The sequence below is a fragment of the Rattus rattus genome, chromosome 1 (genome assembly GCF_011064425.1).
Source record: "Rattus rattus isolate New Zealand chromosome 1, Rrattus_CSIRO_v1, whole genome shotgun sequence".
Classification (NCBI taxonomy): domain Eukaryota; kingdom Metazoa; phylum Chordata; class Mammalia; order Rodentia; family Muridae; genus Rattus; species Rattus rattus.
This window is the reverse complement of record NC_046154.1, coordinates 3718158-3746011: the sequence shown is the minus strand read 5'-3', so window position 1 is coordinate 3746011 and position 27854 is coordinate 3718158. Positions and strand designations below refer to the sequence as shown.

The following is a 27854-nucleotide window of genomic DNA, read 5'->3' as shown; positions in this document are numbered from 1 at the left end:
TCAAAAGGACCTGGGTTCAAATCCCCAAACACCCACATAAAAGCTAAGCATGGCTGCATGTTCCCGCAACCCTAGAATTACAGAGTATAGACAGGTGGATCCTAGCGGCTTGCTGGTTACCCAGCTTATTGAAATGTGAACCCCAGCTTCAAATGAAGGAATATCTTAAAATAAAGTTGACAGCTATAGAGGAAGACACCTGATGTCCTCTGGCCTCTTCATGTTCCCCCACAAATGTGAATATAACACACACATGCACACACACATGCACACACATATGCACACATGCACACACAAACAAACACAAACACACACATGCACAAACACATACACCCCAATGACGGAGGAATTCGGGTTGAGGCTGGACCAGCTTTTTATTCAGTTAGGTATAAATCATAGGTGCAAGGAAAAAGGAAGGGTGCCATGGAGAGCAAGTGCAGGTCTTGGGACCTGAGTGACCTCCTAGAGGGGACAGTCCTGCTGTCTCCTTCTTCCTTCCCCGGGAGACACTCTTTCTTCTGACTCCCTAGGTCTATCCCAGGGAAGGCCGCTCCGCCACATAAGAAAGGGATGGCCATGCAGATGTGATGGTTGAAGCAGGACAAGGGTGTGACAAGGCCAGCATGAGGTGACTGCTCTGGGGCCCCTGAGTCTTTCTGCTCTCTAGCTCCCTCTTTTACTGTGAGTTGGACTGTGAAGCACTCAGGTTGAAGTTCACGGAGGACTTCCTGGGCTCCAGGCGTGTCACTGGGCTACCCTCTTGGAGTCTGTCTGTTCAGTCCTGGGAGGGCGGAAGAGAAGTGTGAGAGGCAGGTGGAGGGAGACGCCTCTTTGCTCCCCTTCCCATCCCTTCAGCAGCCTCACCCCTTGCAGCCTTTGGAGCCCCTTCCTTTCTTCCCAGACTTAGAGGTTCCTCGATTCTTCCTGCAGTTTTGTTTCCCTGGGGCTGGAGGCTGGTCCAGACGTCGCATCAGCTTCTGCACCCAGGCTTCCTCAGGGTTTGCGCATAGCTCAGGCTGAGATTGCTTCCGGGGTGCGAACCTGAGGGTTGGAGGGTAGCAAGCTTTCTCAGTCTGGCCCACTTGACACCTCCCCAACTCAACCTCCAGCCTGTACCCACCCCTTTGGTGCACTCACAGGATTGCTGGGATGGGGCAACCTAGGCTCGGTTCTTGCTTCCTGTAGCCTCGGACAATGTTGTAGGGAATCTTCTTCTGGCTGTACCTAAGACAGCAGTCCTGACCCCCTCCGTCACTGCCTGCAAGGGAGGTGCACAGACCCAGCGGAGGCTTATAAGGTGTCTCTATGGCCCCCTTCCCCAACTAAAGCCTTTCCCTCCTTGGTACCTTGGGTCCACGGGATGCAGAGAACCAGGACCAAGCTAAGGAGGCCCAGAGCCAGCATCTGAGCCATGGCTGTGGTTGAGTTGAGGATGAGACCAGAGCTGTAGGTGAGATGGACAGCCGCAAGTCGGGGTCTGTGTGTGGGCTGCGACTGGCTTGCTGCCTATTTATGCAGTCTGAGACTTTCGCTTCCCTCGCTCCCCCTCCTTTTCCTGTGAGTTGGATCGGATGGCATTACTGTGAGCTTCTCTAGCATACAGTCAGCTCATAGTTGTTTGTCTCTTCGTCTCTCCCTGGTCCTTCCAGCCCCTGTCCCCAAAGCACATTTGCTTCCTCCCTGTCCTTCAGGTCCCACACATCTCCTCTCTTTTCAGCAAGAAATCATCCAGTTAACAATTAAGAATGCTTTATATGCCTTACAATAGGCCTTAGTTTAGACACACGATGTGCAAAGGCATCCTCTCTTTCTATGGGGTCCCTGATGGTGGTGCACAAAATTTAAAAGTTTTGTGGAGTCTAACTTTCCCCCTCTTCCTCTATTAGCTGCGATGTTATTGCCACAACATCACACTGAGAAGATCATTAACAGATCCTAGCCCATGGAAGTTTCCTCTGCTTTTGTTTTGTTTTGTTTTGTTTTTAATGTGTATTTCTGTGAGGCTATGGTGGAAAGTGAGAGTGCAGGGAACTGAACTCAGGTCCTCTGTAAGAGCAGCACCTTTTCTTAAGTGCTGAGTTATCCTTCCACCCCCTCCCCTGTTTTATTTATTATTATTTCTTCTAGTTTTTGAGATTATAACATAATTGCACAACTGCCCCTTCCTAGTCCTCCCGAGGGATTCTAATAGATATTGTACTGAGTCTGAGGACCACTTATGCTGTTGTTGCTATCTTTGTAAAATTCAAAAAAATTCAATCCATGAATAAGGATAGCTTTTTATTGACTCAAGTCTGCTTTAATTAGACTGTTTTGTATTTTTCAAAGTGTAAGTCTTATACCTACTGGATTAAGTTCTGTAAGTATTCTGTTTGACGCTGCTATAAATGTAATTGTTTTCTTGATTTCCTCTTGGAATTTTGTTGTTTCTTGTTGTTACTTTTTTGAGACATGATCTCTCTTTATAGCCCTGGCTGTTCTGGGATTCACTTTGTAGACCAGGCTGGCCTTGAACTCACAGAGATCCACCTGCCTCTACCTCTGAGTGCTGGAATTATTAATTGCTAATGCATAAATGTCCAACTGATTTTTTTGTGTTTTGTTTTTGTGTATTTTCAAGCTTTGCTAAATTAATGTATTAAACGTGTGTGTGTGTGTGTGTGTTAGTTCTCTCTCTCTCTCTCTCTCTCTCTCTCTCTCTCTCTCTCTCTCTCTCCGATAGCTTGTATTATTGGGTAAGCATGGGCATCTTGCATGTTCCTGATCCGAAGAGAGTTCAGACTTTCCTTATTGACGGACACTTGTGGAATTCTCATAATCCTTTATTATGTTGGGGATGTTTCTTTCCATTTTCAGTTAATGGAGTGTTATTTTCTACTCCTGAAAGGACACTGGATTCATCTTTTTTTATCATCTTTTTTTAGTGGTAAGATCATATGGGTTTCCCCTTCATGTTAATGTGACCTTTTATTTTGAACCATTGCTGTAACCTGAGAGCAAGTCCCACTTGGTCATAGTCTATAATACTTTACCGAGCTGCTGGATTTGTTTTTAAAATGTTTTGTGGAGGACTTTTGTGTTTTTGCTCACAAGGGATGGGGGTTGGTCTGCCGTTTTCCCGTGGCCTCTGGATCAGGTAACGCTGACCTCAGAGAATGTGTTAGGGACCTGCCAGCTCTTCAGATTTTCCAAAACTTTGAGAACAGTTGATGTTAAAAGTGTTATAAATGTTCAAAGGATTCACACTTGCTGTTGGGATTAAAAGCAAGCACCAACACACCCAGCTTAGGGCTACTTTTTATTTATGTCAAATTATAGTGATGTCCCTACTTTCACTTCCAACTTCAATGATTTGATCTTTTAAATTAAAAAAAATATTTTACTTCATGTGCATGGATATTTTTTCCTACATGTATCTGTGCACATGTGTGCAGTGCTCTTGGGGGGATCAGAAGAGGGTGTCAGATCCCTCGGAACTCGAGTTACAGATGGTTGTAAGTCACCATGTGGGTTTTTTTTTTTAAGATTTATTCATTTATTATATATAAGTACGCTGTAGCTGTTCAGACACACCAGAAGAGGGCATCAGATCTCATTACAGATGGTTGTAAGCCACCATGTGGTTGCTGGGATTTGAACTCAGGACCTTTGGAAGAGCAGTCAGTGCTTTTTTTTTTAGATTCAATTGATAAGATATAATTGCCCACTTAAACATTCAAAGCCTGGTACCATCCATCCCTTAGGAACATTAATAACAACCTGTAAATACACAGAGCAGAATCTTAACGTCACGTCAGCCTCCATTGTCCTGCCATGGCTCTCCCCACCCCATCTCCCCAGTCAGTGCTCTTAACCACTGAGCCATCTCTCCAGCCCCCAACTGTGTGGGTTTTGATAATTGAGACTGGATCCTGTGGAAGAACAGACAGAGCTTTAAATCACTGAGCTGTCTCCTAGCCCTTGACATTTGTTAATTTATATATATATATATATATGTGTGTGTGTGTGTGTGTGTGTGTGTGTGTGTATACATATATACATATATAAAAATATAACAAGATCCACCAACCTCTGCCTTCTAATTATCTTTATTTTCCTTTATTGTCTTTTGATTCTTTATTTCTGCTTTCGTCTGTATCATTTCCTTCTGTGTACGGATTCTTTAGTTTGCTCCTCTTCTTTTGTCCTCTTAAGGACCTTGCAGTCTGTCCTGACAGCTCAGACAGACCACTCTGTCCCATCCTTACATCCTTACATCCTCACATCCTTACGTCCTCACACCCTCACACCCTCACGTCCTCCCGTCCTCCCGTCCTCACGTCCTCACGTCCTCACATCTTCATGTCCTCACATCCTGACATCCTTACATCCTTTAGCTGCTATCTCACTGCAGAGCTTGGTCTCAGCCTCCTTCTGTGGTTCAGACTGGCCTTGAACTCAGATGGTCCTGATTCTGCCTCCTACATGGTACATTTAGGCTGTGAAGTGCTGCTTCGGCCTGTCCTCAGCAGTCTCATCCACTGCTTTCTAGACTTCCTATCCCCAAGGATGTATGGTTCCCAGGTTTCCTTCACGTCTTTGCCCAGGGTTCCCTTCAGCCATCTGAAGATAGTTAAATCACAACAATGTAAACTCTGGTGATGTGCCAGATGTCTGGGCCTTCTCAGTGATGGCTCTCTTCTCAGTGTTTGTCTGTCTGTTTGTTTTTTCCTGTGAGTGACTAGAAATATTTTGAATATTTGTAGCTTCCCGATAACTACTGGAGACTCAGACCATTACAGTGTGGGATCTTTGGACACTAATTCTTGTGTTTCTCCGAGGCTGATGACACGGTTAGCTTCAAACTTAGATGTAACCTGCCTCTGCCTCCCGAGTGCTGAGTGTAAAGGAGTGTGCCACCATGCTCGGCTGATGGCCCTTGTTGAGGACTGTGCCATCTACTTGTGACTTTTCCAAAGCGATTTTGCTAAGTGTACTGTCTTTGCTGTGCAGGGTAATATTCAGCGGTTCCTTTTGTGGGGGAGAAGATGCACTGGAGATGGGTACCGTTGGGAAGTTTACAGGGAAGGACTGGTTATGAGATCTGGGAGAATAACCATGCCCTTGGATCTGAGGTTTTCCGACAGGTTGAGACATTATGCATGGCATGGAGTGTCTGTGCTAGCAAGAAGCTGGTATTCCTGGAAGATGAATGGGGAAAAGTAAGAGATAAGATGTCATGAATCAGAGGACACACGCCTTTAATTCCAGCACTCGGGTGGCAGAGGCAATCGGATCTCTGTGAGTTTGAGGCCAGCCTGGTCTACAAAGTGAGTTCTAGGACAGCTAGGGCTACATAGTGAGACCTTGTCTCAAACAAAACAAAACAAAACAAAACATCTTAGATCTTTTACCTAGATCTTGGCAACAGAAAAATTTAAATTTCCATCTATTCGTCTCCTCTATGAAGGTGACAAAGTAGGAGTAGCTGTGATTGTTCTTCCTTCCTCCCTCCCCTCCTCCTCCCTCCTCCCTCCTTTCTTTCCTTTCTTTCTTTTCTTTTCCTTTCTTCCTTTCTTTCTTTCTTTTCTTTCTTTCTTTCTTTCTTTCTTTTCTTTCTTCTTTCTTTCTCTTTCTTCCTTTCTTTCTCTTCTTTTTGAGGCAGTGTCTCACAATGCAGGTCAGCCTGGTCTGTAACTCACTCTGTAGACCAGGCTTGCCTCAACCTCACAGAGATCCACCTGTCTCTGTGTGTGCATATGGGCACCTAGGTGGCCAGGAGCAGTGCTCTGGAGCTGGGGTTAGTTATAGGCAGTTGTAAGCCACCCAGAACTGGTACCAGTAACTGAACTCTGGTCTCTAGGAGAGCAGAAAGCTCTCCTGCTGAGCTCTCATTAGCATCTCTGATGGTTAATTTAATTGTCAACCTACCTGGATCTGGAATTAAAGGATAAACCTCTGGTCACACCTATGGGGTGGGGAGGATATCTAGAATAAGGTTAGCCTCTGAGAATATCTATGAAGGTTTTTGCTTTATTTTTTAATTAACTCTGTGTGTGTGTGTGTGTGTGTGTGTGTGTGTGTGTGTGTGTGTGTGTGTGTGAGAGAGAGAGAGAGAGAGAGAGAGAGAGGGAGGAAGTATGCACGCATGTGAGCTTGCATGTGCCACAGCTCAAGTATGAAGGTCAGAGGACAACTCTGGGGTGAGAGTTCTTGCCCTCCACCTCGTTTAGGCAAAGGTTTCTGTTTCTGCCTCCATTTTTACTATGGGAATGATGCTGGGTCTACAGATGCATGCAGCTTCACCTGCCCTTTTCTCATGGGCTCTAGAATTGAACTCAGACCATCAGACTTTCAAGACAAAAGTTTTTACTCATTAAGCCGTTTCTCCAGCCCTGGGACTTTCCTGACTGCAGTGGGTAGACACATCACAAACCTGGGTCGCTCCTTTCAGTAACTGTCAGCTTTAAGAAGGGCAGAGGGGGGGTTGGGGATTTAGCTCAGCGGTAAAGCGCTTGCCTAGCAAGCAAAAGACCCTGGGTTCGGTCCCCAGCTCCGAAAAAAAAAAAAAAAAAAAAAAGAAGGTCAGAGGGACAACAAAGTTTTACATTTTGCCTGTTTGCCTCGAGTCTTGCTGGTGAGCTTATCTACTCTGAGGCTGCCACTCTTCTACTTCTGCAGACTCAAGTTCGACAGGAGACCAAGGTTCCTGGTCTGTGCTAGGAAGAGTTTTTCAGGATCTAGGAATGTGGGCAATGATGGCACCTGATGGGGGGACCACGTACCACAATTGAGAGCATGAATAAAGGCACAGCAGGATCTGTGGTGAGAGAGAAGCACCTGATATTTTAGCAGTGGAATCCACACAGTTCCCTCTTTACTCTTCATCCCCTCTCCCCACCTTTATTTTCTGTGCTAGGCTGGAAAGTAACCTTCCTCCAGAGAGGCAACGGGGACAACATTTCCTCTGTCCACCTTTGTTCCCTCCCACGAGCTCTTTGCCCATCTGGAGCGTGGGATGGGAGCAGAACCAGCCCAGGTGGCTCTTCCAACGACACCCGTCAAACGCTTGAAATTACCTGGACAACCTGGTAAAAATACAGATTACTTGGCTCCGTTCGCAAAGTCTATTTAAGTTGATCTGGGATAATGACAGAGTCTTTATTTTTAACAAGCTTTCCAGGGGATTCTTAGTGCAGCCAGTTTGGGAAAGAGTCGAATTCAGGGTGACTGTCATCTACACACCTTGCTCTAGGCTCTGCTAGCTTCCTTTTTAGAAAACTCAGAGGCAAGTTACTGTATTAGGCTTCTCTAGGGGAGCCAAACAGAGAGAATACAGACTAATACTGTATTAGTCTGGCTCATACAGTACCATCCGGGATGCTCAACAATGGCTGCCTTCTCGCTGGAGAAGCTGAGAGCCTGGCAGCTGCTGTCCACAAGGCTGAGTAGCTTAGCATGCCAGTCTGGCACTGACGGCCTACAAGAGTCCCTGAGAGCCACTGGTCTTAAGGTTGGAAGCCAGAAGAATCAGGGTTCTGATATCAGCAAGGAAATGCAATGAGAGCAACAGAGTATCTCTTTGAGTGTTCCCGTCCCTAATGTGAAAGTTTTGACTCCTCAGGTAACCTGGTTACTGTTTGACAACCCCACAGAGGCCCAGAAGCGAAGGATTCCTACGTCGGTGCCTGGGCGTAAGGATTTCGGCAGGCACGGTGCTGACGCCAACGCTAACAAGACAGTGGACACACAGACTGAGTCCCTGGCGAGTGGGAGAGGAGCCGCGTGTATTGCCGCCTCTCTCAGCCGCACTTTCAGCAGGTCCACTACCTGTCTGGGACTGGTACCTGGGGCCACTCTGGGGCAGACGTGTTAGGTGTTGCAAGAGTCTGGAAATCCCCGTATCAGAATAGCCGCATTCGCTTTAGCTCTGTGCCTGCCTGCTCCTGTCTACTTGGGGGCTCCAGGGCTGCAGATGCTCCCTCTAAGTTTGGCAGACAACAGCCAAGGGGAGGGTATGGTGGGAATTTCAGCTCAAGGGTTGGGCTAATCCTGGAAGAGGCTTTGGGGTGGGTCAGGACCCATGGATCTGCATATTCAACCAGGGTCAAAAGGCCTGGGTGCTTTGGTGCTCCTGGGTTCCCGGCAGAGCACTGAGTGAGCCATCCAGGAATATGGTGCCTTCTGGACAAAAATGATGGTGCCTGTGCCAGCAGGAGTCGTTGAGTCCCTGAAGCGGTGAATGCTGTGTACCTAGTATAGAGGTGTATGTTACCCGGTGTGCAACTATTCAGGGTTGGGTTTGGAATCGGTGGATGCCCAGAATGGTGTTGATCTGGGTACAGATTAGAATAGGGTTATGGCCTGCACGGGGAAGGATCCTGCTGATGTTAATGTAGGGTTTGGAACTGGGCTGCGATCCTTGCCAATAACGGCTGATACATCTTGGATTGGTCTTTTGAAGACGGAATGGAGTCAGACACTGAATTTGGGTTTGAGGTTAAGATTGGCCAAGGAATTTGCATTGTATGTTGGAGGTTGGTTCTGAACTTCAAAGACAATCCAGGGAGAGATGTACGGTTGGTTCTGTGCCGTGTGCAGTTCTGCTCTGGTATGGGAGGGTTTGCTGGCTGCTATGTAGGTTCTCTGTGTGAGGCTATAAGTCTCCTAGAGCTATCCGAGGAGGGCAGGTGGCCTTCCAGGTCCCAGGAAGAAGCAACACCAAAGCCTTCTGTATTAGGCTCCTTTGACCATTCAAACGTCTCGTTGATATTTACCACACCACCTTTCTCTCTCTGGACACGAGACTGGAGTTTGGTTTAGGGGTAGGGCTGTAGGGCTAGGATTGCAGTGGGGATTGCAGCTAACATGAAAGTTTGCCGTAGAGATGTAAAAGGGAGCATGCCTGCGCCGGGGCCCCTTCCTAAGGGTGTTTCCCTAAGAGTGGCCTGGATCAGGTACGTCTGCCTGATTTGCTCTTCCATTGCTGTGTCAGACTTCAGGGGAATTAGTAATCTGCGGGCATGGAACCCTAGGTAAACTGAGGCTTTTCATGGTGATGCGGACTGAGTAGTAGATGGGATTCTAGCCGTAGAGATATAAAAGGGAGCATGCCTGTGCCGGGGCCCCTTCCTAAGGGTGTTTCCCTAAGAGTGGCCTGGATCAGGCACGTCTGCCTGATTTGCTCTTCCATTGCTGTGTCAGACTTCAGGGGAATCAGTAGTCTGCAGGCATGGAACCCTGGGTAGTCTGTCCATGTGAACAGTTTCTGGCGTTCACCTATCTTTGACATCATTAACTGCTTATCACTCTCAAGTATTGGGGTCATCGCTGTCCTGACATTTTTTTCCTATCGTACTCAAGATCAAATCAAAGGCCTTCATATGTGAGGTTAGAGCTCTGCCAATAGGCAAGACCCTCCTTTGTTGAATATTTAAGGCCAAATGTCAAGTTGTTGAGACTAGGATATACACAGGAATCCAAGGCTATCCCATTAAGAACAGGCAATAGGATAGAAGTTACAAACCAGATTTAAAGGTGGGAGAAGAGTCAGTATGGTGTTAAGCCTTTAATTCTAGTTCTCCGTGGGTAGAGGCAGGTAGATCTCTGTGAGTTAGAGGTTGACCTGGTCTACAGAGTTAGTTCCAAGTCAGCTAGGGCTTCAACATGAGACCTGGCCTCGGGAGAGAAGGAGGAGGGGTCAGAAGAGAACTAGAGGTTCTGGGAGAGAGGTGCGTAAAGGATTGATTTGGACAGCATTTGTATCTATGGATCTGTGTGACTGTCTATATAGCTTTGAATGTAAGCCTGTCTGTCTGTCTGCAGGACTGTCTTGCCTGTGTTTGCTCCAACATGTCAGACTTGGGGTGTTTATGAGTCTATGTAGTAGGTGCATTTTCTAGACAAGATTTTTTCACGGTCTGATTCAGTTTTGAGTGGCATGGTTGAATTTGTCATACGAACCTGTGTGGTTAGGTCTCTGTTTCCACGTGAGTTTGCTTCAGCCTCTCCTTTTGACACCCCACCCCCCACTCCCCCTGACACACCCCAGCTGCCAGCACTATTTACCGCAAATAATGGCTTCCCTTCCCGCTGTCTGGATTCCCACGGGTCAGGCTGCCTGCCCAGGCCCCTGGCCCTCTGGCCTCTGAAGCGGGCCTGACCTTGGAAGTGCTACACTCTGGAAATCCCCCATGCTCCTTGCCTGGGTAGGGGCTGAGAGAAGATGTGTGGAGAGGGAGAAGGCAAGAAGGGCAGCAGTTGGCAGCGCCCACCCTCCTGGAAAGAAGATCTTTCCTGATTCTTTCCCAGGCTTCCTCTTCTCCCCATGCCCTCTTCCCAACCATGTGCTCAGGGTCCTGACTTCAGCCTCTGGGTATGAGACCAAAGCCCAGTACTATCAGGTGTAGTTCTGTCCCGTATCCCGGCTGTGCACGCTGTAAGAACTCTTCTTGTCCACACAGACCTCAGCATGGTCTTCCCTACTTTCCTCTCTTTGCAGTGGACAAAGGAACCGGTTTTTGTTCTTTGCCTGTTGGGCCTGGCTCCAGAGTCCTGCTGGAGATTAGGCCCTAGGGGGTCAGCATAGTAGCTGGGACCCGAGCACAGCAGCCACTCAGTAGCAGTGTGCTCTGATTGTAGCCACGCCCACTGTTTCCCATAACTCCTCCAAGACCCATCCAAGGTCTGCACTCTTCCGCTCCCCCTGCCAACCTCGTGTCTCTTTTAAATTTATTTTATATGTCATTGAGCGCAATTTGTGCAGCCCATAAACTAAGGATCATGGAGCAGTCCGCTGGAATTTAGTTGACTTACCAAGGGCCATACCCTTAAATAAAACTCACTCTCCCCTTCCTAGCAGCCATCAATTGTCAATAACTCTTCATCTAGGAGTGGGGCCTCATGTCTTCCAGGCTATTTTGAAATGTTCTTCTCGAGAGCCAAAAGGGAATGTTCTGGAAGGTCAGTGCCGTTTATCACGTCAGAAGGTGCTAGAGTGACCTTCATATTTCTAATCAAGCGCTGACCTATTACTGGCATCTACCACTAAATCTAAGGCTGTAGAGTCTTGAATTTGTGCCTGGGTGAGGCTTTTGCATCTTCAGAGTTTCCCTCCCTCAAGTCTAAGGAAAGGGAATGGGTGGGACTGAGCTAGGATTGTGGGAGGGGATGGGAAGGCTCCATCCTCATCAGCGTCCTGCTGAGTCATGGCCTCTGCCTCTGTCCTCTAGCTCACTTCTCTGCAGAGAACTCAAGGCTCCCGAAAGTCTCTGTTGCAGTTCATCTCCCCAGACCTTTGCTTAGGAATTTGGTCAGCAGCTTGAGCCCATGGTGGATTATGACAGGCAGGAGCCTGCGGGGAGCCATCGGAAGGACCTGCTCCACCCCAAACCAGGATGTGTGCATGGTAACCCACCTTCCTACCTCGGGCCACCATGACATTTGAGTCAATTCCCTTTATTGCCCCCTGTCCCCAGACTCCTCCATGTGTGGCTCTCTGCCCAGCTCCCACCAGGCAGAGAGGATGTGACTGTCACAAGACCTCCTTTTCATTTTGGGGATGCTTCAGGAAAATACCCGGGAGAATGTTGGTTCAGCAGGCCTGGTCTTGTGCTCTCTGCCCTCTGGACCAACTAGGACCTGGGCTTCCTTCCTTTGTGCAGGATCATCTACCATTCAAAGTAGGGACGTGTCCATGTTTTTGCCATGTGGTCTTTCTGCTGTGGACATGCTAAACCAAACGGTCATGTTCTGCTGGATTTGGTAAACTTTGTGTCTGCTTCTTATTGGTTTGATGAGTTGGCTACCGAAGAAAAGTGTTCTTAGGACCAAGAACATTCTCTTATCCCTGACACCATATCATTATCAAGCCCAGCATTTCCCATCTCTATTATAGTTCTCGGTCTCTCTGTGTCATGTTGGAAGGACGAAGCAGCATCAGCGGTGGCGGCAGCAGCACATTCTGAGGGCTCTTCGGTGGCCACTAAGCGTTGATAAGAATACTTTGTGGACCCAAAGACAGAAAGTCTCTCCCTTAATTAATTAGAGCACAACTGATGGCCTTGGGGGGTGAATGAGAATCTAGCGAGGGACAGCCATTCAGCGTGACCTCGTTCCCCTACTTCCTGGGTCTCTCCCCACAGAGCACTGCTCCCTGGTCCTCGGTTGAGCACTCCACCCCGGCTCTGAGCACTCAGTACTTTCCCCGGATTCTCTCTTGCAGCTCCTGCAGTCCACGAACACCTGCTTCAGATGACAGAACAGCAGCCCCAGCTGCCTTCTCGTGCACTCTTATCCGGGCTCTTACGCCACCACCAAATGTTTGTGCCCCAATAGAAACCTCCACGCTAACTTAGAGAGCCCCCCTCTGCCTTCATTCTTTCCTTAGCCATGGTCCCTTCCTAGATTCCCCTCCCTCCCAGTCATTGTCCATACTAATTGATGGAGAAACTTTCTTCTTCTGACCCCCGAGAAACTCCCATTAAGTCTGTGTTCTCTCTGTGGGAGCAAAGCCTGTCCTTTCTCTTTTCTCTCTCTCTTCCCCTCTGGCCACTTTGTGCCCTCTCTCTTTTTCAGAAAAACTCTTGCTATTAGCCCCAGTTGCCCTTGAACTCACCATCTTCCTTTCTCAGCCCCGAATACTGGACCTTTTAGGCATGGCCCTCCACTTTTTTTCTTTCTCTTGAAACCGTTCTATTTTGTCTGTGTGGTTCATTCACGCAACCCTGTTCTTCTTAAGGCTGTGAATAATCTTTCTGCAGCTAAATCGGATGTCTGAATAATCTTTCTGCAGCTAAATCGGATGTCTGAATAATCTTTCTGCAGCTAAATCAGATGTCTGTGCCTTACACGGCAGACAGGTGCTCCTCACGCAATTTATCACTTTGTTCTGGAAAATCTTCAGTCGTCTCAGTTCCATAGTGACACAGTCTTCTGTTGCTTTTGCTTCTGCAGGGGCTACTATGTTTCAATGTCTTCTGCTTATTGGCTTTTCCTCTTGTTTCAGATCTATACCCCACCCACTTCTAGGGCCTGCCACAGTTTAGGCAAGCACTCTACTGCTGCACTGTACCCCCAATCCTCCAATTTCTTGAAGTAAAAGTGCCTCAAGGCCCAGTCCTTATATGTCTCCATTTTCACTCACTCCCTAGATGGCCTTACCGGGAATCACTGTTACTGAGAATACAGCACACTGCCTAGGTGACCTAGCTGAAGTTCTACTTGTCTTACCCAGTCTTGTCTTTGAGACAATACGGTGGGACATGATTATGTTCCCACTGGAAGGTGACTTTTTTTTTTTTTTTTTTAAAGATTTATTTATTTATTTAATGTACAGCATTCTGCCTGCATATGTGACTGCAGGCCAGAAGAGGGCACCAGATCTCATTACAGATGGTTGTGAGCCACCATGTGGTTGCTGGGAATTGAACTCATGACCTCTGGAAGAGCAGTCAGTGCTCTTAACCGCTGAGCCATCTCTCCAGCCCGGAAGGTGACTTCTTGTGAATATAAAGCTATCAAAGAAGGAGTATGTGTGTGTGTGTGCACGTGCGTGTGTATGTATGTGTGTATGTGCACGTGTGTGTATGTGTGTGTGCATGTGTGTATGTGTGTGTATGTGTGTGCGCACATATGTGTGTGTATGTGCGTGCACATGTGTGTATGTGTGTGCATGTATGTGTGTGTATGTATGTATGTGTGTGTATGTATGTGTGTGTGTATGTGCACGTGTGTGTGTGTGTGTGTGTGTGTGTGTGCATGGAGGTGGGTGGGTTGCCTTCTGCTGTTGTTTCTGATGCTCACTGTAAGGCAGGAATGCTTCACTGAGATGATGTATTAGACTGCCTAATGGTGGGGAGGCCGAGAGACACCTTTGTTGTGAGATCACCCAGGCAGGTTGCAGGAAATCTAAATTGTAAACCTGAGGCTTCTGGTGTTGAGCTGGTGATCCTCAAATACCTCTCTGGAATCTTTCTGGCACCAGATGAGGACCTTCCTGGATTTTTTTCTGGCATCAGAACCAGGATTTGATAGCCTATACATCCTGTTACCGTGTTTATCCATACAGCCTAACCTTGGTGTTTTCTTTCATCTAAGTGGTTTTCTTCTTCTTTCCTTTCTTGTACTATGGATGACCATGTCTTGGATTCTAGGGCTCGTCAATCCAAGAAATGAGGAGACAGAAGCACGTTGGTTAGTGGGCCTCTGAGAGGTACAAGTCCATGGCTGATATTCAGGCTGGAGAAGTTGTTTTTTGGGGGAAGTCTTGTTGCTTTGCCACACCTGACCTACTAGGCTGTCACATCTGTGTGATGCCTCCACCGGACAGAATAGGGAGGAAAGCTGCAGAACACCCAGCCAGGCACCTCCGGGTGGGTGGGAAAGTACTCTGCCTCCGCCTGGAAGAGCTGATGCTGACTAGAAATGAGTCACCCTAAACATTTACATCTACCTAGACAGGTCTCTAAAGTATGTCTACCTGCTGTTTTAGTTAGCCACTTAAGGACTGACAGCAAGGGGGCTGGAGAGATGGCTCAGTGGTTAAGAGCACTGGCTGCTCTTCCAGAGGACCCTGGGTTCAATTCCCAGCACCCACATGGCAGCTCACAACTGTCTATTACTCCAGTTGCAGGAGATCTGACACCCTCACACTAATGTACATAATATAAAATAAATATTAAAAAAGAAAAACTCACAGCAAAAGACATTGCCCTTTGCCTGTTTATTACCTCTTAAGTCAGGGTCAACACCCGCTTATAAGCTGTAAAACACTCCCACTTGCTGACCTGTTAATTTCCACTGGGCTTTATCCAAGACTTTCTAAATGATGTTTAGGATAAGCTCTGTGTCTTTAAGTAAATTTCTACTAAATCGTATTACATTTAGAAATGAAGACTTAACCACTGAGTGTGGTGGTTTAATAATTTTAATCCCAGTACTGGGGAGGCAAAGCCAGGAGAAACTCTGTGATTTTGAGGCCAGCCTATTCTACCTGGTGAGTTCCAGGACAGCCAGAGCTGTCAATAAAACCCCAGAGAGAGAGAGAGAGAGAGAGAGAGAGAGAGAGAGAGAGAGAGAGATGAAAATAGACAAAATGCTATGTATAATGAAAGCAATTCAGACTATGGACTTTTATGAATAGCTGAATACATACATGTTCTGTGTTATGCCTACATATATGCTTATGTTTTTATATTTGCATTGTACTAATTGTTTTATAGATCAGTGAGTGTCCCTGTAAGTTAAAACAATTAAATTAGCCTTAAATGAGGCCCGGAGAGATGGCTCAGTGATTAAGGGAGCTGGCTGTTCTAGAGGACCTGGGTTCAGTTCCCAGCACCCACACAGCAGCTTACAACGGGCTGTGACTCCAGTTCCAGGAGATCTGAAGCCCAATGTGGGAACCAGATCCTCCTATGGTACATATACCTATACATAGGCAAACATGCATACATGTGAAATTTTAAGTTAAAAAAATGTGCCCTAAATACTATTTGGTTCATATGATTTTGGTAAATCTTTGACACTATGTTAACTTAAATTTATTGGTGAGTGTCTTGGAAATTAAAATGTCTCCACCCCAGCTGCTAAGCCAATAAAGATATCTGTTTTCTTTACTGGGTCTCAAAAGAATGCTTATTTGTTTTAAATGATCACTTTCTAGCTCTGGCTAAATAAACTTATTATTTTAGGTTATCAATAATACTATATTTTATATTTCTTATCCAGTATCTAGATATGCATGTACATTTACACGCATCACATGCTATGTATCTGACCTTCATCTAAATGTCATATGAAAGTCCGAAAAGAAGGTTAGGCTCTTTCAAGGAAGTCATAAGTGCTGTATTTCATATAGCATGGATGGCGTTTAGAGCTGAGACACAAAGTCATCAATAAAACTCTTGGCATTTCTGCCGTGTGTGTTTGGTACCATTCAGAGACAAAACACATTTGCTAGAAGGTCCTGCTTTAATCTGGTTAAAACCTGATTTTCTTTTCATCTTTTTTTTTCTTTTTTCTTTTTTTCGGAGCTGGGGACTGAACCCAGGGCCTTGCGCTTGCTAGGCAAGCGCTCTACCACTGAGCTAAATCCCCAACCCCATTTTTTTCATCTTAAAGGATTAGAAGAGATTTCTTTTTAAAGATTATTTATGTACCATGTGCACGCCGATGCCCCTGGAGGCCAGGAAAGGGCGCCAGATCCTCTGAAACTGAAGTTATAGATGGTTGTGAGCCAACACATAGGTGGTGGGAGCTGCACTCAAGTCCCTTGGAGGAGCAGCTAGTACTTCAACCACTGAGCCCTCTCTCCAGCCCCGAAACCTGGCCGGTATCTGATTGCTTTAACCATTTTTGCCACAGTGTATACAAGATGAAACCGAGTATCAGGTGAATGTACTATGATATCCCTACTCTTCTCTAAACATGTGGACCCATCAGAGAAAAAAAATCCCTAAAGTTTCTGCTGGGCCAGGGATCCTAAACTCTACATTAAGGGGAAAAGCTAAGCTTATCTAAGCCCTGTGAATCTGCGATACTTCTGGTCACTGGAGTCTTTTTACATAGAGTGCATTTATGTCCACAAGCCTCCTAGAATGCTGGCTAGGGAAATACTGAGCTGGTGGCCTCCAGACTGAAATCGTATTAGTAGCTTTTCTCAGGTTCCTGTGCCACCAGTTGGATTCTGATCATCTCTGGTGCATTGCTGCCGTGCTGGGCAGCAGAGGGCAGGGCAATAGGCCAGAGTCTGCCTGCATCTTTGAGGGAGAGATAACAGTGTTGGCTGGTGAGTTTGATGTGAACTCAGGTAAAAAAAGTCAAGGACAGCACTACTGGGGAAATGGGAGGCCATTGAACTCTGTAAGAAACACTGAGTGGAGCAGTTGTTCCAGGTGAGCACTCGGGGTGGGGTCGTCAGGAGTTCATTTCTGAATAATGGCATTGAATAGGCAATCTGGACCTATGAGTGACTCTAGTCAGAGTTCTGAAACTCTGTCTTGCAAAGCCCGTGTCTTGTGTTTCGCGTGGTCTCTGATATAAGAGACAACACCTGGCCCAGAGTTAACTTATTCGTCGAGTACAAGGTCTTTCTCAAAGTCACACTTCGGGAGACCTCATCCTCATCTGAGTACTTCGTCCTGTGTCAGGGCTCCACACTCCACGGCATCGATGATTCTAAAGCGAAGCGATGGCGAGACGATGTCACTAATGACGTCATTATGCACTGGCAGCTGTCGTCCCAAAGAAGAAACAGAGGAATCTCTGAAATTAAAACACTCACGGAGCCATTAGATACCAGCCAGAAGGAATCCATTCCTGGGACAAGTTTTCAGACTTTTCAGCCTTAGATGGTGTATGTGACAGTTGGGAAATAGTCATTATCAGAGCTGAGTACGTTTTTAATAAACTTTTAGGGAAAATATTGTGTCTCGTGATGGCTATAGATGACAAAGTCAGGATCATGGGCGGAAGTGATGTTTTTGGAAAAGGAGGAGGATAGCCTCTGTGAAACTCTCGTTGTTGAGACAGGACCTCGCTGTGTAGCCCTGGCTGGCCATGAACTCATTAGGTAGGCCAGGTGGGCCTCGACCTCACTGAGCTCAGCCTGTGTCTGCCTCCCAAGTGCTGGGATGAAAGGCCCGTGTCACTATGCTGGGCACCTAGTTTCTTCTAGATTGGTGGGAGCTGACCGTTGGGAATGTTCATGTATAAATAGGGCCCAGTAATCCTGGTGGTCATAGGACTTAAGTAAAAGTCCCAAACGTGAAGAATCTTTTCGATGGTCCTCCGCAGTCACTAACTAATCAATTTCTTTTTCATCCAGCCTTTGACTTTCATAATGAAACTGAGAACATCACTTTACCTTTTGGCCCCAAAATGTGAGACAGGCCAAGAGTGCGGTGAAGGAATTCAAGCCTGACCTTTATCTTTAATGTATATTACACAAGAGACTTCCTTTCTGGTCAAGCGTTTTAATTCACATTCTAGGTTGGGGTAAGGAAAACTGACTTGTAAGGTTAAATCTCCCTCCTGAGATGAGGGCATTTTCGTTTCCTTCATCCCTTCTCTTAATAATTACAGCAGAGACAAAGAAGACAGACAACTCATTCGGAGATAGAAAATACATTTTGGGTAGCGCGGTCCTCACCTGTTCATTGAGGAAAATGACAACGGTGTGCTCTTAAAGGGATACAGAGGTTGGGGAGCCTAGAAAGTGTCATCACATAGGGCATTCTCCATTCCCAGAAGAACATTTCTGAGGTAAACCCTAAGCTAGAGTGGGTTTCTCTATTGAGTGGCATAAGCCAACCTCGGACAGTGCCGAGGACAATAGCGGGAGCTGCCCAGCACCGAGACAGGGCCAAGCTGCCGAGAGCGGGGCCGGAGTTTACTGTCTAGAATATGGGGGGCCGTTAACAAGGAGGCGATCACTGACCTCTCGGAGGACGAAGACTGGGCCTTGGGCACTCTGGAGTCCTCTGACCTAGTTTTCTTGATGGGGCTCTTGGTTTGAAGCAGACCCCTTTCAACATTTTCTTTGCTGGTTTTGGCCACCTTTCCAGGTGTAGAGACCACGGGCGGTTCCGTGTATGTTCTGCTCTTTGTCTTGGGGTTAATAGAGTGTAAAAAGAATTTCATCTTATTTTTCAAGCCAGCCTCTGGAAGATGGCTGGGCCTAGTGTTAGGAGAGACTGGCATCATATGCCCTGGTGAAAAGTGACCCGGGCAAGATTGGGCCTGAAAAGGCTTTCTCTGAATTGGTGAGCCTGGGAAAGGCAGGCTCTGGAAGGCCTGGGAGGTCTGGGAGGCCTGGGAGGCCTGGGAGACCTCAGAATGGGGGACTTCAGCAATCCTTGCAGCTTCCAGGACAAGGGAGTCCTCGCTTTGACTGTCTTCTATGTCCTGCTCAGAGTCTGTCTCCATAAAGATTTCTGGAGGTGGAGCTGGGAACTCGAGCTCAGGGGGCTCCTGGGAGCTGTGCAGACAGGCACCCTCAAGATGGAAGTTATGGTCCTGTTGTGAGGAGCCCTGAGGTGTTCTGTGCAGGGTCTTCTTTTCCAGTTCCTGCTCTCTGTCCCGGTGTGGTTTTTGACTGACCAGGTAAAGCCCAAGACCAGCATCCCCTTCTCCAAGGTCTCCCACTGCCTTGGGTTTCTCTAGGTTGGGCTTTTTCCTTCCAGTTTCCATGTCAAGACAGACTTGGGTCTTCCTCGTGTCCCTTTGGAATTGCGAGGCCTTGGAGCCCTGCTGGGCAGAACCGCAGGGCGCTGCTCTGGAAGTAGATTGCTTTTGCTTCAGGGCCTGCACTGCAGGAGATGCCGGTTTTTTAAGCTGGACCCTTTTTGCATTTGGGGCTGGGGGAGATGGACTTGCCATGGGCTGTTCCTGAGGTTGAGTGCTCTCTGTGCTCTCTGGGATGTGTAGACTCCTGAGGAACTCCTGGATGGATTCACTCTCAAGGCCTGTCGCCTCTAACTCTTTGTGCTCCCTCCTCTCCTTTTCAGAAACCCCAAACTGCATTGCGAGGACCTTTTTCTTCAGGTGGAAATTCAGTTTGGCCAAGATATGTGTGTTTAGTGAGTAGGGTCTGCCTAGGGGAGGCTGGCTCTCTGGAGGCACGTTCTCTGTCCTTTCATCCGCCTGTTCTCCAGGCTGGACCTCTTCCACAACGTCCGCAGACACCCTACCATCATCCTGAGCGCAGGGCTTAAGTGGGGTGATTTGAGTCGAAGCTCTTGATAGGCTTCTAACAGGCCTGGGCATCTTCTCTTTGGGTCTAGGTTGACTAGTGACTGCTGGAGATGCAGGTCTAGAGAGAGCCACGCAGTAAAGGGCAGGCAGGCCTGACAGGAAGGCCAGATACTTGTGGTGTAAAGTGGTCTCCAGTTTCTTAATGGTTTCCTCAGGCAGGGCTTGGGGCCGCTTACAATGTTCAAAGAGAGTACCGGATAAGGCCTGTGTCTCCTTGCTGAGGATCTTTGATTTCCAGGGAACAACTATGTGATGTAGGTCAGGGTTACGTTTACTTTCTGCCTGTAACTTTCTGCACTGGCCTTGTGGGATACAAGGGAAGGGAGGCGTTGAGGCCAAGCCTCCAGGAATTTTGCGTTCCCAAGAGCTACAGACTTGGGCCGGGACCTTGCCCTTGTGGACTTGTTCACATTTGGTATCAACATGACTTTTCAACGTGGCTCTCGCCTCAGCAAACAAGTGTGGCATTATGATTGACCCTTTGCCCGCTATGGATGAGAACACGCCACCAGACCCATCAGCCTCTGGCTGTGAGATGCTCACATCGGATAGCCTACTGCCCATGTAGGACAGGGACTGCTGGTCGGGAGAGGAGAGGAGCATATGAATGGAGCACTGGATCCTCTGGGGCAGCCCCCAGCGCTGGTGAATCAGCTGCTTCTGCAGGTGGAATTCTAGCAGCCGGCGTGTGTGCTCTGGTAAGATTTTCCTGGTGGAATATGAGAAGGGATTCCTTGCCCAGAAAGTTTTCACTGTCTTATCCTTACCTGGTGCTTCACCCGGCCTTTGGCTCAGGGTGTACTGGTTTTGTAGGAAGAAAGCTGGCAGGCCCCACTGAAGCTTGAGTCGCTTCTCTAGGAGGTGGTGTTCCAAGGCTTCACATTCAGCCAGAGTCAGGAACGGGACGGTGATCTGCGCTCCTTCCTGCTCGTAGGGAGTCTTGCTGTTTGGAGAAGTCAGGGAAGAGGGCAGGGCTGACTTAGATGGTGTTTTGGGTAAGAAAAGGCCTGGGAGTACCCCTGAGGGCTGAGCATCTATGAGGGGCTTGGGCATGTTCTTTTTCTTGCAGATACCTGGAGGGCTCAAGGGAGTGACATCCAAGGACTCGCTGTGAAGAGATGGAAGGCCACAGAATAACTGGCTATAATATTCGCTCTGAAGATCGTCGTCCTCCTCGTCGTCCTCCTCGTCGTCCCCTGAGTCATTAGCTTCTGCCTCAGGGAGTGGATAGAAATTATTTAAATGTTCAGCTCCATGAGAGGGCAAGCAAGTGTGGCTTTGGTGCCAGGGCCTTCCTTGTTTCAGGTTTATAACAGGCCATTTGGAAACCCAGAAGTTCTGGATGGGTTGGCTTGCCAGATACAAGCTGTTCGTCTTGTGAGAAATGATCCCAACTGTGTCCCTGGTGACCATAGAGCTACTGGTCAGAATGTAGGAAGACGAATTTTCTCGAGATCGACAAAGCAATGTCAGGTTTGGCATAAGCTGCCTCAGGGACTCCTCCACACGTCTGGGAAGACCCCACTTCTGGAAGTGTATCCATTTTTTTACATGGAGTTCAAGAAGCCCACGGACTTTAGGACTAAGTATTGGCATGTGGGAAGACAGCATGGAGTCCATATGTAAGGACACAGTGTGTGACAAGTCAGTGATCTTTGGGTCCAGGGATAGTAAAGACACAGAGGACTCCACGTGATGAAGGTCTTGGCTTTCCTGGTCAAGCTTTACTTTGCTTTGCATTATTTTTTCCTTAATCATTAAAACCATAGGCTCCTCGAATCTTGATGAATCCATAGTCTCTGAGACCATGGGCATGTCGGCCAGATGAAATTTCTGCTCTAGCTGGAGTTGATCAGTCCAGTATTCTTGGACACCAACTGTGTTGGTCAACTGTGTTAGGTGTTCTGTTAGCTCTGTTAGTGCTTGGGTTTCAGGTACCAGTGGAAGATGTCTTCTTTGGTGCCTGGAATGAAACTCTGTATTCTGTTGAAAGGACATGGGCGACATCTCCAGGCGAGCAGAGCCCTGTGGCAGTCCCAACAAAGCAGGGGAGAGCTGGTTTTTCTCACTCTGCAGCAACTGCCGAATCTCTAGAGTTGCAGCCTCACAGATTTGGCAGCCGGGATCTAAACACAGGAGCTGCCGCACATTTCCCTCCTTGGGGATCCAGCTTTGGCTTGGAAGAGAGAAATAAGACAACCATTAATGAACGATTTTGTCTGCCTCTTTGGAAGAATGTGTCTGGAGATTTCTGGGCCCTTTTCTCCAGTCCCACAAGTTCTAACCCTGCACTGTAGGAAGTGAGGTCCTCATTCAAGGCGTGGGATGTCCCTGCTGCTATATCCAGAAACTCATGGGAATCACTCATGCTCTCCAGAAACTACGTAGAGGGCAAGGTGATGGGGTGATGGCCTCCCAGCAACTGCTCCCCAACTCTGAGGACAGGCAGGAGGTAATATCAGCAGGGTTCAGCCAGACCCAGGGCTCTGCCCTTGAAAGGGAGCAGCAGGAAGTGGGTATGACATGGTGACCTCTTTATGCTGAATTCACTCTCTTGACAGCTGGGTGTCTGTGTACAACCCCAGCAATGTCCTTTACAGAGCATGCGCTAGTCCATTCTGAAATTCAGAACTGCTGAGACCCTAACATACAGATTGGGTATGGGTGGCTCTTCCCTGCTGAGCTGTGACCCTTCTCTGCCCCGGCAGCCCTCTCAACTGGTGAACCTGCCTGCACGGTGTGTTTCTCCTTCCCTCAGTTATCCCTTTCCTCACCCCTGGCCCAGATCAGGCCACGAAGTCATCAGTGTTTAGACCACAGAGGTCAAGAGATCACCTTTTCAAGGCAGAGAGCAGCTCCCATGGCTTCTCAGCTTCTTCTCGGGAACGTCTCCTGGCTGAGGAATCAGGACACAGTGTCATGTGGTAAACGGGCACATTAGGGGTATCCTACAGGAATCTGAATGGTCAATCCTGATCTCAGCAAGGGGAAGCTGAGCGCCTGGGCTCGGTGCTCTATGGCGGGTCTGTGTATAGCACCACCATTTACAACTCACTGTCCTTGCTCAATTTCATCTGGGCTTCACAAGCAAGTGGATGATATTTTGTGGATGACTGAGTAAGTTAAATTTTATAGTGTTATAAAACTAGTTCATCATCATCATCATCATCATTCTCCTCATCATCATTATTCACTTTACAACCCATTATCAGCCCTTCCTCCCAGTACCCCTCACACAAGTCCCCCCTCCATTCCACTTTCCCCTTCTTTTTGAGAAGAGGAAGTCCCCTTCTGGGTATCATTACCCTCCACTAACCCTCACCCCATAAAACTATCTCTTAATCTATTTTCCTCTGTCCTATGACAAAATACCTAGCATCTTGCCAAGTGACTTAAGGGAGAAGAAATTTGTTTTTGGCACATTATTCCGTCCATCGTGTCATGAAAGGCATGGTGACTGGATGCCTGTGTGTGGAACTGAGAGAGAGAGAGAGAGAGGCTCAAGTTATAATGGAGGTCCCAGGATGGTAGTGATGGATGCCAGAGATACAGAAGGTCGGACGAGGACTGCTGTCTGTACTGAGCATGCCCAGTTAGAGAGAGCCTAGAGAGAGCATTGCAAGTGGCAGGGCCCTAATCTTTAAGGTTACAGCCCACTTTCTGTTCTCCCTGCAACTCTGCTTCCAGATGTGCCCCATGTGAGCAGGCCACTCAATACCTTTCCTGCTGGGATGGATGGATAAGCTCTGAGGCTGTAGGCCAAACAAACAAACAAACAAACAAACAAAACCCACAAAAAAACCTCTTCCTTTGCTCTGCCAGGCACACCATCCCAGTGTGAGGAGAGGAAGTAGTTATGATAAGTCATCCCCATCACGTTCTTACTGCTCAGTGTCAAGGAAATTAGGTAGACCATTTTGGAACACTCCCAGTCCCCACCCACCACAGTCCTCTGGGTAAGTGACAGTTGTAGATCTCAGAGTGTCACTAGTTAGAACACCTGACTGTAGGCAGCAGGGGCTCTGAGGGACAGAGGTGGTGGGAGCCGACCAGGGGTTGGGGAGTCGGGAGACATTTACCTCTTGCCGCTGCATCTCTAGCCCTTTGCCTGACTTTTCGGTGATGCTTAAAGAGAAAAACATTACAGTGTAAAGCCAGGACTCCATTTTCTTCTTTATGTCCAAAATGAGAGACGGATCATATACATTTCCCTATATTTCCTAAGCCCCCTTACGTCTCTGCCCTTCTTTTCACCTGAGCGTTTCCCCTCTCTGCCTATCTCTGACTCACTTGAGGCTCTCTGCCGTCCTTCCTCACGTCCCTACTCTCATAAGAACGTCTGTGGGAAGGAACGGCACAGCGGGGAGGGGCCAAATAGACTCAGAGACACTGACAGCCTGAGGACTTCTGCTCACAAAGTCCTCCAAGTGCACCCCACTCCCCCGGAAGTTGGAAGGTCTTCTGAGACCCAGGGCAGTAGTTTCTCTGTTATCTAATTCCCAGCCCAAGACAAACAGGAAGACTGTTGGCTTTTCCATTGGAGTACGTTGCGGGCGGCACTGAGGTGGTGGTGGTGGTAAGGAATTATTTATAGGTCCCTTGTAAGCACTTTCTTTTCTAAGTCCTTTGGCACAAAATGGGGGCAATCTGGAGAAGCATTTAGAATGTAAAAGTTACTTATCTAGGCTTAAGGTAGTTCAATTACACTCAGCGTTTTCCTACCCGGTAGCAGCTCTTTTTAGGTTCCAAACTCAATCTCTGGCAACTCCGTCTTATTTGCCAGGCAAGTAGGAAAATGATGAATATGGAGGTGTAGGTACATAAAGGATAAGTGATGTCCCAGAAAGAACATTCAAGGCTCAACATGGCCTAACCCTCATCAACATGAGGAGACCAGTCATCTCTGTATTAGTCGTTCCGGAGCCTACGTGCCTAATGACTCACAGCACTGGGCATTGTCATGGCTGCCTCACAAAGGATGGAATTAGGGCACCAGACTGCATCACAAAGCCTTCTGTTCCACAGAGGTTGTTCCAGTGGTGTTCCATTGGTCATCTGTAAAAGTATCTATCTATCTATCTATCTATCTATCTATCTATCTATTTATCTATCTATCTATCCTATCTATCTATCCATCCATCCATCCATCTATCATCTATCTATATCTATCTATCTATCTATCTATCTATCTATCTATCTATCTATCTATCCATCCATCCATCTATCATCTATCCATCCATCTATCTATCTATCTATCTATCTATCTATCTATCTATCTATCTATCTATCTATCTATCCATCCATCCATCTATCATCTATCTATATCTATCTATCTATCTATCTATCTATCTATCTATCTATCTATCATCTATCTATCTATCTATCATCTATCAATCATCTATCTATCTATCATCTATCTATCTAATCTATCTACACACACACACACACACACACACACACGCGCGCGCACACACACTCCCTCCCCCTAACTTTACTTCCTCTGTCTCCCATCCCATCTCAACCTCTTTGCTCAGCTTCCTCTTCTACACTGTACTGTCACTTGTCTTCAGAATCTTTGAGTTCTTTGGCACATAGGGCACCGTGTGAGAGAGAGTGTCTGGGAGAGAGTCACCCGCACTAACTCCACACCTGGAGACACATAGGAGCTTAGAGAGGGCACAGCATGGTGTGGCTCCGAAATGGAGAGCTTCGATGCTTCAAATAAAGGGCGACCAGAGATCAACACCGTAAGAAGGGATGGTTATGGCTGATGTGGCAACACCATCCATCCAGCCATAAGCAACAAAGCATTGGAAGCCGCAGACAGAAATGGCCACTATCCCTTTCTTGTGAGTATTCATCAGCCTGGCCATGCTGGAGGCTTTCACATGGGTAGACACTCAAGTCTCGGATAGAGTCGCACCAGCGTGCTGCACCGGTGTGTCTGGGAGGAGTGTGGTGTCTACAGCTGCTCTCCACACACAGACAGGACTATCAGCTGGGTACCAAGTCTTCAAGTACAGGAGTCTATGGGGGACAGGCATTTCTTATTCAAGCACCAGGTATCTTTCAACAAAATATTATTATGTGGTAGTCTTTCTGATTGAAGGGGTAATTTCCACACGGAGATAGGATCAAGTAGACATTCTGAGAATAGAAAATATGCTAACAGAGATTGCTTGCCAAGATAGTCTTGACACTGGAGAAAAAAAAACAATAGCCTAATGATAACTCAGTGGACATTATCCAGGATGAAATACAAGTGAAAAACACTGACAAAAATAACCCCAGCAGCAGCAACAACAACAACAAACAAAACAAAGCATCCAAGAGTTGTGACATATATCAAAAAGTCTATTATAAATGCAACAGACATCTTAGAAATAGACAGGCAGACAGACAGAGAGACAGACAGACACACACAGAGAAACAAAAGAAATATTAGAAGAAATAGCTAATAATTTTTCAAAATTAATGAGAAACCAATTAACAACCAAGAAGCTCCACATGTTTGTGATATTACTAAATATTATATTTAGTAACCCAAATCTTCAAATGCTTTACATGATGAGAATGAAAGGTGATCTAAGCTTACAGTGTGATATTTCTGCCTCACGCAGGCCTCTCTGTGTTGGAGAGAAAGAGCTTCAGTTGCAAAAATTACGCACTGTCATATACCAGGGAATTGAAAATCAGCTGTCAGATGAGTCAAGGGAAAGGGGCTGAGAGCCCCTGCTCTGTGGAGCAGATTTTTGGGAGCCAGAGAAATGGCTCAGCAGTTAAGAGCATTGGCTGTTCTTCTAGAGGAGGGTTCGATTCCTAGCACCCTCATGGTGGCTCACAAACACCTGTAACTTGGTTCTCCAAGGCCCTCTTTTTGCCTCCCCGGGCAGCAGATAGTGCATAAACATGCATGCAGGGAGAACACCCATGCACATTTAAAAAAAGAAAGAGAGCACATTTGGGGTCTGGTGTGACAGCTCAGAGATTAAGGCAGTCACCACCAAGCTTGACAAACCAACAAACCTGGTTGTCAGAATCCATGTGGTGGATGAAAGAAAAGAGTCCACTTTTGAGAGAGCTCACACACTCTCTCTCTCTCTCTCTCTCTCTCTCTCTCTCTCTCTCTCTGAAAAAAGAACTGATCCTGCCAAGATTAGGTAATCTTTGGCTCTGGGACGTTCCCAGTAGGTGGAGGAGGGGTATCTGTTATGACTCTGGAAGGTTTGTTTTTATCCAGATCCATGACAAACTCATCAATCACTTACCCCGCCAGCCAGGTGCTCCACAGGAATCTAGGGGTTAGTTACAACTTGAAAGGAACACATTAGCAGCAGATAGACTTACCGCCTACTCATCAGCCTTGGGCAGAAGCTGATCTGGCTGCTGATGTGGGCTGATGTGAGCATCAGGGTGTACTGAACACACGGAAGTGGAGGAGGGAGTAGAGCGGAGACTTGCTATCTGGTGGACCATCTCCATGACCCAGGAGCAGTCAGATGCGGGCCGAATATCAGGTTCTTGAACTGAGGAAGTGCTGATTTCTGTTCTGGCATTCCCTTCCTGCTCCTGCATACCTGTCTTTTGCTTGTTTGGTTTGTTTGTTTGTTTGTTTCTTTGATTTGGCTTTGACGTGGAAAACTTCATTTTCTAAGATCGCTAGCCACACCAAGAGTAGCAGAGAGGCTGACTGTCTTCCTCTCCTCTGTCACCTTCATTGCGCGGGTAACTAGTTCACTGGAGAGAACAAAGCTGCATGTCTGTCTCTTGGGAGAAAAAAAAAAAACCAAGAATTCCACAGCTCTTTGGAAAAATGGTATTTATAGTAAGATGTAGCTAAGTGTCCGGGCTAATTTACTGTCAACTTAACACAAGCTAGAGTCATTTGGGAAGAACTCTCGAGTGGGAAAACGCCTCCATGCTAGTAAACAGCTCTCCTCCATGGCCTCTGCATCAGCTCCTGCTTCCTGCTGCCTTGAGTTCCTGCCCCAACTTCCCTGAATGAAGGGCTACAGCTACAGGATGAAATAAGCCCTTTTCTCCCCAAGTTTCTCTTGGTTGTGTTGTTTTACCATAGCAACAGAGCCCCTGTCTAAGATGCTAGTTAGAGGGGTTGGGGA

General features: G+C 47.2%; 2 protein-coding genes across 2 annotated transcripts; both read right to left on the bottom strand.

The window, feature by feature from the left end:
* Positions 1 to 355: 355 nt before the first annotated feature.
* Positions 356 to 1480, bottom strand: Ccl21 (C-C motif chemokine ligand 21). Its single transcript, XM_032887267.1, has 4 exons — positions 1347 to 1480; positions 1138 to 1258; positions 865 to 1041; positions 356 to 781 (listed from the first exon to the last, which is right to left on the bottom strand). The coding sequence occupies exons 1-4, from the start codon at positions 1411 to 1413 to the stop codon at positions 745 to 747; spliced, it is 402 nt and encodes a 133-aa protein (XP_032743158.1). The 5' UTR covers positions 1414 to 1480; the 3' UTR covers positions 356 to 744.
* Positions 1481 to 18255: 16775 nt separating this feature from the next.
* Positions 18256 to 24600, bottom strand: LOC116888701 (protein FAM205A-2-like). The gene is given in 4 exon segments (XM_032889993.1): positions 18256 to 21910; positions 22570 to 22630; positions 23814 to 23859; positions 24457 to 24600. Coding segments are annotated over 4 exon segments (3906 nt in total).
* Positions 24601 to 27854: the final 3254 nt, after the last annotated feature.